Source organism: Erythrolamprus reginae, chromosome 9, assembly GCF_031021105.1.
Source record: "Erythrolamprus reginae isolate rEryReg1 chromosome 9, rEryReg1.hap1, whole genome shotgun sequence".
Taxonomy (NCBI): domain Eukaryota; kingdom Metazoa; phylum Chordata; class Lepidosauria; order Squamata; family Dipsadidae; genus Erythrolamprus; species Erythrolamprus reginae.
In genome coordinates this window covers 8950657-8964279 of record NC_091958.1, presented here as the reverse complement: position 1 = coordinate 8964279, position 13623 = coordinate 8950657, and the positions used below count along the sequence as shown (strand labels likewise).

The 13623-nt window shown below is 43.7% G+C and overlaps 1 protein-coding gene across 3 annotated transcripts in view; it reads left to right on the top strand.

Moving 5' to 3' along the window:
* Window positions 1–47: 47 nt before the first annotated feature.
* GPT2 (glutamic--pyruvic transaminase 2) overlaps window positions 48–13623 on the top strand; it is a 37205-nt gene continuing 23629 nt past the window's right edge. The window contains exons 1-2 of one of the 3 annotated variants that reach the window (XM_070760263.1): window positions 48–374; window positions 921–1291. In XM_070760263.1, coding sequence (XP_070616364.1) covers window positions 926–1291 — 366 coding nt within the window. In that variant the 5' untranslated portion in view covers window positions 48–374; window positions 921–925. Of the gene's footprint in view, window positions 726–920; window positions 1292–13623 lie in introns of all 3 variants that reach the window. The other 2 variants (XM_070760260.1, XM_070760261.1) reach the window with 2 other exon arrangements.

The following is a 13623-nucleotide window of genomic DNA, read 5'->3' as shown; positions in this document are numbered from 1 at the left end:
CCCCATCAGGCAGCGCGTTTTCGGCTGGTGCAATGCCTCCACGACCAGCTGTTGGGAAGGCAGCCCGTCTGGGCGGTGCCGCGTCCAGCAGGCGTGGGGCGGAGGATGGGCCGGACAATGGGCTTTCCCCGAGCCGGCTTTGCAAGCTGAATCGGTTCGCAAAGGCAGCCAGGGCCGGTCGCTCATTGGAGAGCTCCGCGGGGGTGCAAGTCCAGCCTCTGCAACACCCCCACCCTGCCCCTCTGGGGTTTTTTTGCATGCGGACGGCTGGAAGGAGCATCGGAGCAGTTGCACCTGGGCGTTAAGCTTTGCAACTCTGCTTATCTGCTTTGCAAGCCGAGGTCTGCTGCACTTCTGCCGGGACGCCGGTGCGGGTGAGATGGGGGGCGGCGAACGCCTTTACAGTACTGGGGGGTGGGGGGGGGCGGGTCGCTTCTCCTTCTCCCCCTCCCCGATTTAATCTTCCCCGCTAAAGGAGAACCATTGCAGCTCAGGGTTGACACAGCAACAGCGCTCAAGACTTTGCCATCGCTGCGTAGTGCTTTGCAACCCCTCTCCGCCCTATCGCGCCCCCAGCCCACAATCCGGGTCTTCGTTTTACCGACTTCGGGGAAAAGGATGGAAAGCTGAGTTCAACCTCCGAGGGTCGAACCCCTGGCCTTCTCGGCAGCAATGAAGGATCCTCGCTGCTTTCTGACGTTGACTCAGCCTTCCATCCTTCCGAGGTGGGTAAAGAGGGGGATAGGCTGATTATGCAAACCGCTTAGAGGGGTTTGTAAAAGGAGATGAAGCCGTATATAAATTGCTATTGCAATTTTTGAGCTCAGCTTCATTGCCCGCAGACGTTTCGGGACCCAACTAGGTAACAGCATCAGGACTGAATGGTAACTTTTGTCAATTTTTTTCCTTGGTCTCTAAAGGCGCCATGCATCGCTTGTCGGGGCTTAGTAGGGAAGCCGCCGCCGCCGTCTCTCCCCCTCGCTTGCCTGAGCGCCGAGCCGAGGCTGTGCGCTTCCTCGCCTGGCTGGCCACCGGCAAAGAGCCATGCCGACGACGGCCCCTCAATACCCGGCTGCCCATGGGAACGGAGCATCCAGCCCAGCTCGGGTTCGGGCTGGCTCGCCAGAGCAACGCCGCCGCCGAAGCCCCCGCGCTGCAGCTGAAGGAGAAGGCGCCACGCGAGAAGATCCTGACGTTGGAATCCATGAACCCGCAGGTCAAGGCGGTGGAGTACGCGGTGCGGGGCCCCATCGTCTTGAAAGCGGGCGAGATCGAAAAGGAGCTGCTGAAGGTAGCTGGCTTGGCTGGGGATCTGTCATTGGATGGGCTCAAATTTTGGCGGGTGGGCTCTAATTTGGGGAGCTGGAGGTCCCAGATAAGATTTTCATGGGTGGAGGTGAGGATTGCTGATGGTTTGCACATCGCAATAACCTGAATTGCTTGGAACGAGCCCTGAGCGACCGCGCTCACACGATAGGAGAGTCCTTCCACTACCGTAAGGCTTACAAACTTCAGTATATTGCACCAAGGCTTTGAGGATAGTTTTAGAATAGAGTAGAGTAGAAATAGAGTAGAATAGAAAAAGAGTAAAGTAGAAAAAGAGTAGAAATAGAGTAGAGTAGAAAAGAAATAGAGTAGAGTAGAATAGAATAAAAGTAGAGTAAAGTAGAATAGAGTAGAATAGAAATAGAGTAGAGCATAGTAGAATAGAAGTAGAATACAGTAGAGTAGAAGTAGAGTAGAATAGAAATAGAGTAGAGTAGAAGTAGAGTAGAGTAGAATAAAAGTAAAGTAGAATAGAGTAGAATAGAAATAGAGTAGAGCATAGTAGAATAGAAGTAGAGTAGAAGTAGAGTAGAATAGAAATAGAGTAGAGTAGAAGTAGAGTAGAGTAGAATAAAAGTAGAGTAAAGTAGAATAGAGTAGAATAGAAATAGAGTAGAGCATAGTAGAATAGAAGTAGAGTAGAAGTAGAGTAGAATAGAAATAGAGTAGAGTAGAACAGAAGTAGAGTAGTTGTAAGTCTAAAAGTAGAGTAAAGTAGAATAGAGTAGAATAGAAATAGAGTAGAGCATAGTAGAATCGAAGTAGAGTAGAATAGAAATAGAGTAGAGTAGAACAGAAGTAGAGTAGTTGTAAGTCTAAAAGTAAAGTAGAGTAGAATAGAGTAGAATAGAAATAGAGTAGAGCATAGTAGAATCGAAGTAGAGTAGAAGTAGAATAGAATAGAAATAGAGTAGAGTAGAACAGAAGTAGAGTAGTTGTAAGTCGAAGAATACCTTGGAGTTGTTTTTCCTTGCCTTGTCATCTTGTTTGGTCAAATAAGCCAGCTGCCCTTAATTAATTTTCAGGCTTTATTTATGGGAAGTTACCCAAGGAAGCTTTTGCAAATGTTGGCTGCCCTTAGAACTGGGACTTGAGGATAGAGTAGAAAAAGAATAAAAGAGGGACGAATAAATGGAAAGAGGCAGTTCAACTCAAGTAGACGGTCCAATCTTATTATTTATTTATTATTTATTTATTAATCAGATTTGTATGCCGCCCCTCTCCGCAGACTCGGGGCGGCTCACAGCAATCGCCATACAATGTAAACAAATCCAATATTTAAATTAATTTTAAAACACCACAAGTTAAAACCAATCATACACACTAGCATACCATACATAAATTTTACAAGCCTAGGGGGGAAGGAACATGTCAATTCCCCCATGCCTGACGACAGAGGTGGGTTTTAAGGAGCTTACGAAAGGCTAGGAGGGTGGGGGCAACTCTGATATCTGGGGGGAGTTGATTCCAAAGGGTCGGGGCCGCCACAGAGAAGGCTCTTCCCCTGGGTCCCGCCAAACGACATTGTTTAGTTGACGGGACCCGGAGAAGGCCAACTCTGTGGGACCTAACTGGTCGCTGGGATTCGTGCGGCAGAAGGCTTGTAATACAGTGACACCCCCCATACACACCCAGTTTTCTTGCCCTGTAATATTTTTGCTAGGTAATTACGCAGCATTTGTTCTTTTGGGAATAAACACCCAGGCAAAAGCAAACAGCCACCTCCCATCTTTTGGATCCGATACTTGCCTAAGAATGCAATTGCATATTCAGTGGCATATTGACTTTTCTTCTGATGCAATCTCAGGTTTCCTCGGCCTTATGTAACAATAGATAACTAGGCTATGTTTTAGATCTTGTTTCTGTAAAAAGTTAACCCTGGGGACGGAAGGTGGGACACTTCCATTTCTCCCCCCCTTGTGGATTTTGCCCTTAAGTGTTTTTGGCTTGGTTCTGTTAATGGAGATGGTTTTTAAATGGTTTTTTTTATTATTACTAGAAATAATTGATTTGGAGGCATTGGTTTCCCAACCCTGTTTGAAGGGTGCTGGTTGTAACCTTTAAACCCTCTTTAAAGTCAGATAACTTATAGAATTTTTTATTGGTCAGGTGTGATTGGACACACAAGGAATTTGTCTTGATGCCTATGCTCTCAATGTACATACATGTTGTTCTGTCTGACTGGCTCAGGCAATGCGTAATAGTCCAAGGAAAATAAATCAAACACACACGTGCTCTGCTAATCAGCAAACTTGTATTAAATAAACAAAAAAGGGTTACTCAAAACAGTTCTTAGTGTCCGAAAACAATGATAGTGCAAGGCTTACTTCAGCCGCATACAAAAACACAGGAAAAAACAAACAAAGACAACTTGGAATGAGCAAAGACGTTTCAGGAGTCCTTTTGAATCTTTGAAGCAAACAGCAAGTCCCAGAGTTTTCACCTCCCACTTGTCTGAAAAAGCTGGGTTGAAAACTCCCAACGGCACGGAACAGAAACTTCAGAGCAGGAACCACAAAATAACACAGATAAACAGCCACAGTTTGCCTTGGGCCTCTAGTGAGACCACATTTGGAATACTGTGTTCAGTTCTGGAGACCTCACCTACAAAAAGATATTGACAAAATTGAACGGGTCCAAAGACGGGCTACGAGAATGGTGGAAGGTCTTAAGCATAAAACGTATCAGGAAAGACTTCATGAACTCAATCTGTATAGTCTGGAGGACAGTAAAAAAGGGGGGACATGATCGAAACATTTGAATATATTAAAGGGTTAAATAAGGTCCAGGAGAGAAGTGTTTTTAATAGGAAAGTGAACACAAGAACAAGGGGCCACAATCTGAAGTTAGTTGGGGGAAAGATCAAAAGCAACATGAGAAAATATTATTTCACTGAAAGAGTAGTAGATGCTTGGAACAAACTTCCAGCAGACGTGGTTGGTAAATCCACAGTAACTGAATTTAAACATGCCTGGGATAAACATATATCCATTGTAAGATAAAATACAGGAAATAGTATAAGGGCAGACTAGATGGACCATGAGGTCTTTTTCTGCCGTCAGTCTTCTATGTTTCTAGGAACGTCACTCAGTTCAGTCCATTTCCTGTGCTTGTCACTCTGTGGTTACCTGTCCCCACCCCCCAAATACTCAATGAGCGAGTGATTGTCCCACTGACCCCTTCCCCTTGACTCATGGGCTTGCTATGTTTGAAGGCCTTGTGGATACAGATAAAGGGAGTGCGTGTGAATTCCCATCTGTTCAGTTTTAAGATTTCCTGATTATTGGCCCAGCACTGTTTGAGAGAGAGTTGACTTTAATTCTCTGAAGTTTACTTAGGGCTTCGGTCTTGTGATGTCGCCTTGATAGTTACGCACCGGGAAGAATTAACTTGGCTGAGCATTTGGTTCCAAACTGGATCCCCTAATCCAGCAATCTTAATATTGATCAGCAATTGTTCTGAAGCCTAGAACTTGTTCCCTTGGCTTTCAATGCGTGGATTAAGTCTAAAAGAGAGTCCTTTGGTACTCATTAACCCATAGTCATCAGAAGGGCTATTGGTCTTAACCGTCAGTTGGATTTGTAGCATCATGCTAAAATGTCTCTCCAACACTCCTCGGACTGCACTGGTTGTCGATTGGCTTCCAGACACAATTCAAAGTGTTGGTAATGACCTACAAAGCCGTACATGGCATCGGACCAGATTACTTACAGGACCGCCTTCTGCCGCATAAATCCAGCGGCTAGCTAGTCCCACAGAGTTGGCCTTCTCCAGGTCCCATCAACCAGACAATGTCGTTTGGCAGGGGCTAGGGGAAGAGCCTTCTCTGTGGGGGCCCCAGCCCTCTGGAATCAGCTCCCCCCCAGAGATTCGTACTGCCCCCACCCTCCTCGCCTTCCGCAAGAGTCTTAAGACTCACCTATGTCGCCAGGCCTGGGGCAATTAGATCTTGCCCCCCTGACCAACAAATGTGATGCATGGTGTGATTGGATTGTCTGATTGAGTATCATGTAGGGTTTTTAGCTGTAGTTTTTTAATGTATTAGATTTGTTTTGTTTCTATATTTATTCTGTGAGCCAACCCGGATTTTCAGAGAAGGGCAGCATACAAATCTAATTAATTAATTAATTAATTAATTAATTAATTAATTAATAATTATTATTATTAATATTAATAATGATAAACTAACATGCCACTGGATGGGCTTGGACTTCCTGTGCTGCAGGAGCCTAATTGTTGTGGTTTGCAAACCATGGTTTATGATTTAATCTTAATAGATTAACACGAGTTGGAAGGGACCTTGCAAGTCATCTAGTCCAACCCCCTGACCTAGCAGGAGACCCTATATCTGCCTCGACCTAGGATTGAACTCCCAGCTTCCTGATTGTGAGGCAAGAGCTCCTACCTCTAGGCCACAACACCTGAGTCCATCTGATACACCAAGTCTACCTCATTGTTATTTCATAACAATGTTATTTCATAAAGGATTGTTTCATAAAGGATGGCTTTAAAATGGCTAAACATGATGTATGAGTGTAGTCAAGTATTTTGAACCTTAATTAAATATACGGGTATATTTCCCCGCAGTTTATTGGCGATTTGAAGACAGCATTAGCGACAAAAAATCCAGGATGTCCCCCCTTTTTAAAATCCATCTAGCAGAATTGAATGACTAGCAGCCTCTGTTTGGGCTGTCCCTATCTAAGAACATCCACACACCCAGAATTGTGCGTCAGTGTAAAACGAGACTTGAGGGATCCAAAACTAGCAATTAAGGTATTTTTACAAGAACCTGGAAAAGTACAAACATGAAAAACAAATCCCAGCAGGCAAATCTTGCTTTCATTCCTTGCTTCTCTGTTGCTCGGTTTCTCCTCTTGGTTAAAGACAACATTTTGTGTCAGAGATTTTTGTGTATGCTTCAGCATTTGGAATCTACGGTTGACACTGGGCACATGGTCTATAACTGCCCATAGGACTTTAGTCAGTTGTAACAAGGGGTAGTGTTGTTGTTTTTCCAGAGTTGGCTGCAAACTTCTCTAACCAGGAGCCCCTCAAAAACATCTTCCTAGGTTCCCAACGTCTGTTAAAAATGTCGCTTATAATTTTTACAGTAGTTGTTAGTAGATGAACCAGTGTTTTTAATGAAGGCCTTTCTGGGAAGATCTTTTGCCGATGTTCTACTGCTGTGTTTCCCAACCTTGGCCACTTGAAGATATTTGGACTTCAACTCCCAGAATTCTGGGAGTTGAAGTCCAGATATCTTCAAGTGGCCAAGGTTGGGAAACACTGTTCTACTGGACATGGTCTAATTTGTAGATGATGGGCTCAAATCTTACATAAAATGGTTTGGTTGGTTTTGACTTAACTATTCATTGAACCAAGCCTAGATGTTTCCAAACATGTTTTATGGGTTAGTACGTTATGTGGACCCAGCTAATGCTGTCTATTGCATAGGACAGGTAATCTAGTTTTTATCTTTTTATTTTAAAAAAATGCTTGGATCATGTAGGTTCTTTGAGGACATATATAGAAGTATGCAAAAAAAAAACCATGTCTCAGACTAAATCCAAGGACATATTCCTGAATACGTAGCAGAGAAACAGATACTTGATTGGGGTTATGTTGCCCTTGTTGCTTGTGTTATAGATTTGCTTTAAAAGTGAGATAAAGCATTTTGGCCACAGTCTATTATATTACAACATTATTAATTTAGTTTTCAGGAGGATAACCAGGCCAGCAAGAACAAAATTAACAACTGGACGGATCATTTTACATTCTGTAAAATTGTAGTTGATGTAGCCATGAATTATTGAAAAATTGCAGAGAGCAATGATTCATGCGTATAGTACTGTGGTCCACAAACTACAGCGACTAGATTCACACTGTGGTTTAGCTACCTGTAGAAATAATCTTGTAAAAAAACTAAGCTTTCATTGATTTACACTTACATCTTTTGCTCTGTGAAGTCCTTGGGGGCTCTCTGAGCTTGCTTTCTTGCAGACATTTCATTACCTAAGTAGGTAACACCATCAGTGCTAGAAGGGAATGGGATTGGGTCTCTTTTGCCCTATTCCTGGTTACCATGAGGCTCTTTATGATTAACAAGTGTCTTTTGGGGCTGTTCTTTGCAAAAAAGCATGATGGATAGATGGGTGGATGGATGGATGGATAGATGATAAATAGATGATAGATAGATAGATCAATAGATGATAGGTAGGTAGGTAGGTAGATAGATAGATTAATAGAGAGATAGAGAGATAGAGATAGAAATAGATGATATAGGTAGATTAGATAGATAGATAGATAGATAGATAGATAGATAGATAGATAGATAGATAGATAGATAGAGAGATAGAGATAGAGAGATGGAGAGATAGAAATAGAGATAGAACTAGATGATATAGGTAGATTAGATAGACAGACAGACAGATACACACACACACACATACTAGCCAACTTACAGCAACTTGCCATCTCTGGTGATGCTTCTAACTTCATGGTTTCCAGTGACATGAATTCAGTGCAATGAACCAGAAGACTCTGCAGAGCTCTGAGGACCACTTATGATCTAACTTTTGGCTTCTCATTCTTCTCTGGTTGTGACTTCAGCACAATCCCTTTGAATTACGCACAAGCCTTACTAGTGCAAACAGCACCCTGCAAAATACACAGACTTTGTTAACATCTGCAGAGTGATAACAGGAGATTTGTGTGTCAATTGTTGGCAGACCTCCTTAGGAACAATTCCTGAGCTCTTGGAAGGATTTTTCTTTCTCAGTTGATATCTATAGGATGGATCTCTGTGGCCTGAATTATAAATCTCTGAGTAGTCAGTCCCATATTGATCGAAATGAGCATTGCTTCTTAAGGGAGGTTTAAAAGTTGATGTTGACTGGAATTAGGCATGGTTAGGTTAATTACAATTTGTGAATCAGCTGCTAGTGACTGGACTTGTAAAACTTGCTAACCCATAAATCACAATGCCTAGATTCCCAAAACAAGTTAAAACAAAATAAGTCAGCCTATACCAGTGATGGGGACCCTATGGCGCGGGTGCCATAGGTGGCATGCGGAGCCATATCTGCTGGCACGCGAGTCTTTGCCCTAGCTCAGCTCCAACATGCATGTGTGTGCTGGCCAGCTGAGTTTTGGCTGGCACAGAGGCTCTAGGAGGGCATTTTTGACTTCCAGAGGGCCTCCAGGGGGAGGGTGTTATTACCCTCTTCCGGCTCCATGGAAGCCTTTAAAGCAGTGGTTCTCAACCTGGGGGTCGGGACCCCTTTTGGGGGGTCAAATGACCATTTCATAGGGGTCACCTAAGACCATGGGCAAAAGACAAATTTCCCTTGGCGTTAGGAACTAAAGTTTCTCTTCTGGCGGCTTGGAACATATTTTTACAACTGACCAATCGGGTATTTACAGTGGGGGTATCCCTATGACCTTCCTGCCAATCAGCTCAAAGCTCTGTTGGGAGAATTGGCGCTCGACTTATGGTTGGGGGTCACCACAACACGAGGAACTGTATTAAGGGGTCACGGCATTAGAAAGTTTGAGAACCACTGCTTTAGAGCCTGGGGAAGGCGAAACGCAAGCCTACTGAGTCCACCAGATGTTGGGAAACGGTCCGTTTCCGGCCTCCAGAGGGCTTCCGGTGGGTGGGGGAAGCAGTTTTTGCCCTCCCCAGGCACTGAATTATGGGTGTGGGCACTTGGGCATGCGCAATAGCGCATGTGCACGCTTTTTCGACACCCGAGGGAAAAAAGGTTTGCCACCACTGGTCTATACAAGCCAAGTCTTGTTGTTGTTAGTTGCAAAGTCATGTCTGACCCATCAAACCCTATGAACAACGTTCATGACAAATTCTGTGTGCGTCCAATCACACTTGGCCAATAAAGAATTCTATTCTATTCTGACTTATAGCATGATTGACTTTTAGAGTGAATCAGCTCTTATGACATAACCACACTTTGCATAATCCTGATTTACTGTACTGTTGCGGACAGTAGTTAAAGCATGTCAATGGCTTAGGATATTCAATGAACCGAGTCAATATTTTGCAATTTTTAAGGAAAATGCTAAATGTGCTCTGTACAAGATCTACCTATTTTTGTTTTCGTGGCGAGATGGACAACAGAGGCATTTATTCAACCAACATATTCTTAAACTGTAGCTTTTTAGCAACTGGCACTTAAGTGGAAATACAAGAGTAAAAAAGCAAAAAAAAATAAAAATTGTGGTTTAGGTTTTCACTGCTGGAGATGGGAAGACGTTCAACTGCTGACTTTTCCACTTGTCTTTCACCCAGGAACCCCACAAGGAGAAAAAATGATAACCTACTGCACGCAGTTTGTTTTTCTTTGCAAAAAAGAGAGAGAGAGAGAGAGAGAGAGAGAGAGACTTCATAAATTTATTTATTTATTTATTTATCAGATTTGTATGCTGCCCGTCTCCGTAGACTCGGGGCGGCTAACAACAATAATAAGACAATGTAAACAAATCTAATATTTAAGTTAATTTAAAAACCCCAGTTTAAGAAACCAATCATACATACAGACATACCATGCATAAATTTTATAAGCCTAGGGGGAGGGAAAGTCTCAATTCCCCCATGCCTGACAACAGAGGTGGGTTTTAAGGAGCTTGCGAAAGGCAAGGAAGGTGGGGGCAACTCTGATCTCTGGGGAGAGTTGGTTCCAAAGGGTCGGGGCCGCCACAGAGAAGGCTCTTTCCCTGGGTCCCACCAAATGACATTGTTTAGTTGACGGGACCCAGAGAAGGCCAACTCTGGTCGCTGGGATTCGTGCGGCAGAAGGCGGTCCCGGAGATGAAATTAGCTCTCCAAATTGCGCTGAATTTTGCATTCTTTTTTTTTTTTTTTGGATGGCCTTTAGCTTCTCGGTCCTGCTGTTCTTACAAGAAGACAAGTTGCATTCTTTGTGAGAATTTGCTTAGATTTCGGGGGCGGAGGGTGGGATACATACACATCTTTAGGAACTTAATGTATTCCACTTCTATGCCACCCAATCCCATAGGACTCGGGGTGGCTTACAACAATAAAAAAAACAATACAATGATACAATAATAAAAAGAAGTTGAACAACACTAGTAAATATCTTCAGCCTTGCATCTGTAGCAACCCTTGCCTTAAACTGTAACTATGCATCCTTGGATGTTTTTCTGCGCAGGAGTAAAACATTCTCCTGATTCCAGCCTTTGTACTTCTCCACGGGGGACCGAGAACGAGCTCGGGTTTTGGATCATGAATAGCTTTGAACAACCTGATAGAATGATGTTGAAACATCTCCCGCTCTCTTCTCGATATTTCTGTTTTGCAAAACGATGTTTTGGTGTGTTTTTTTTAAGTACTCACATCAAAGGAATGCTTGATTGCAGATGATTGTTGCCGTCCAGGTGTTCTCTTCTTAAATTTTGGTTGGTGCGATTTTGTACAGTAGGGTGAGTTCAATGTACACCGGAAGTGGATTTGTATGCTTGTTTGTTGGATTTATATGTCGCCTTTCTCCGAGGACTCGGGGCATCTTACAACATGTAAAAGAAAAACAATACAAATATCCTAAATCCAATTAATTTATTATTATTTATTATTATTATTATTATTATTATTATTATTATTATTATTTATTAGACTTGTATGCCGTCCCTCTCCGCAGACTCGGGGCGGCTCACAACAATGATAAAAACAATATATAATGACAAATCTAATAATTAGAATCTAAAATAACAATGGTACATTTTAAAAATCTAAGAAGCAAGGAACCCCAATATAAAAAAACCATACATACAGTCATATCATGCACAAAAAACTACATTGGCAGGGGGACATGTCTCAGTTCCCCCATGCTTGACGACAGAGGTGGCTTTTAAGGAGTTTATGAAAGGCAAGGAGGGTAGGGGCAGTTCTAATCTGTGGCGGGAGCTGATTCCAGAGGGTCAGAGCCGCCACAGAGAAGGCTCTTCCCCTGGGTCCCGCCAGATGACATTGTTTAGTCGATGGGACCCGGAGAAGACCAACTCTGTGGGACCTAACCGGCCGCTGGGATTCGTGCGGCAGAAGGCGGTCTTGCAGATATCCTGGTCCGGTGCCATGAAGGGCTTTATAGGTAATGACCAACACTTTGAATTGTGACCGGAAACTGATCGGCAACCAATGCAGACTGCAGAGTGTTGGAGTAACATGGGCATATTTGGGGAAGCCCATGATTGCTCTCGCAGCTGCATTCTGCATGATCTGAAGTTTCCGAACACTCTTCAAAGGTAGCCCCATGTAGAGAGCATTACAGTAGTCGAGCCTCGAGGTGATGAGGGCATGAGTGACTGTGATTTAGAGTATTTAATCTAACATTAAAAGTCATTCCCATTCAAACAACAGACATGAGTCTTGTGGAAGGCAAGGAGGGTGGGGACAGTATGAATCTCCGGGGGGAGCTGATTCCAGAGGCCTGGAGCCCCCACAGAGAAGGCTCTTCCCCTAGGTCCCACCAAGCGACATTGTCTAGTTGACGGGAACTGGAGAAGGCCGACTCTGAGACCTAACCGGTCACTGGGATTCATGCGGCAGAAGGCAGTCCTGCAAGCAATCTGGCTCGATGTTCTCTTCTTTGATTTTGGTTGGCGCGATTTTGTGCAGTAGGGTGAACTCAATGTATACCAGAGGTGGGTTCCTCCCAGTTTGGACTGGTTCACATAAACCGGTAGTGACCCTCTCATGATGTCATGATGATGTCACGGAACTTGTTTAGTCGGTGCCATTTTTAAATATATATATATAGTGGTACCTCGGTACTCGAACGCTTTGGTTCTTGTACATTTCGGATACCAAACAAAATTTTTGGCAAAAATTTGCTTTGGTATCTGAACAAAAATTCGGATACCGAACAGCCACAGAACAGCCTCCATGCTGTTCTGTCAGGCTCTCTGGTAGACTCCTCCCAAAAATTCACAGGTACAAATTTCAGACACACACACATTTGAAAATTCAAAACAATGTTCTTTATAAGGAAAATTCACTTAACTTAAGCCCTCTTTTGGTATAGCCAAGAGCACTGGTCTCCAAACAAACTGGTAATTTGTACAAGTCCCTTATCAGTTCTGTGATACTTAGCTTGCAGCTGTGAGGCAATTCACAGTCCTTTTTCTTTCACAAAGTGAAACACACTTTGCTCTGGTTTAGTTTCAAAGCGGGGAAAAATCAGCACACAAAAGGTCAAAGTCAGTAAAGCAGTCACAAAACACAACGATCAGATAATCCTCCACAATGGCCAAACCCACAGGCTGCTCTTTATAGCAGCCTCACTAATGACCACAGCCCCACCCAACCACAGGTGGCCTCATTTTCTTTGATAATAATCTCTCAGTTGTTGCTACCTATGCATCGCTCTCCGCATGCGTGGCTGTATCATTAACTCTTGTTCTGAATCCAAGGAGGAGCTAGATAATTTATCTCCTTCTGAGCTGTCCGCCACACTCTCCTCCTCCCTGTCACTCATGTCTTCTTGGTCAGAGGAGCCTTCATCATCAGATTCCACTGGGGGCAAAACAGGCCTGCAGCATGTGGATGTCTCCCCCACATCCACAGTCCTTGGGGCAGGAGCAGGGCCAGAGCTAACCACAACACATGCGAGCCAAAAATCAGCTCAGTGGTGCACACATGCAGGCTGGAGCTAAGCTAGGGCAACGGCTTATGTGCCAGTAGATATAGCTCTGTGTGCCACCTGTGGCAAGGTTGCCACAGGTTTGCAATCATGGCTCTATGGTAAGGGAACCACACATCTAGTCAACTCCAGAATTTGAAAGGGGAGGTCTTCTGTTTAGGACCTTTGTGGCTCTTCAAGTGTTTAAGGTTGCCGGCTCCTGGGATAAATTCATCAGGGAAAAACACTGTGATTTTTGCTTAGTGTTACATCCAAAGTCACAGAGTTCTTCATTTATCCTCCGAATCAGAATTGGGGCTGAACTTTTGGTTCACAATTCTGACTTGTTAGAGAACAAACAATAACATCAAAGTTAAAAACAGTCTTCAGTTTGGAGACTGAAAATAAGATGTGCCTCTCTCTCTTTTCCTACCCCGGATTGCTTGTGATAATATCAGTGTACGCTGTTCAGGTTATTCTTACACCATCTGGAATTTATGCATGTTCAGTCTTCCCTCCAGTTTCTGCGATTGCCACTCCCACGACTTGGTTGGAATATCATGTTGTGTTGAAACGGGTTTGTTTGGTTTGTTTAAGCCTCCAAATTCAAGAATGTGGTTTAGAACAGGGGTCGACAAAGTTG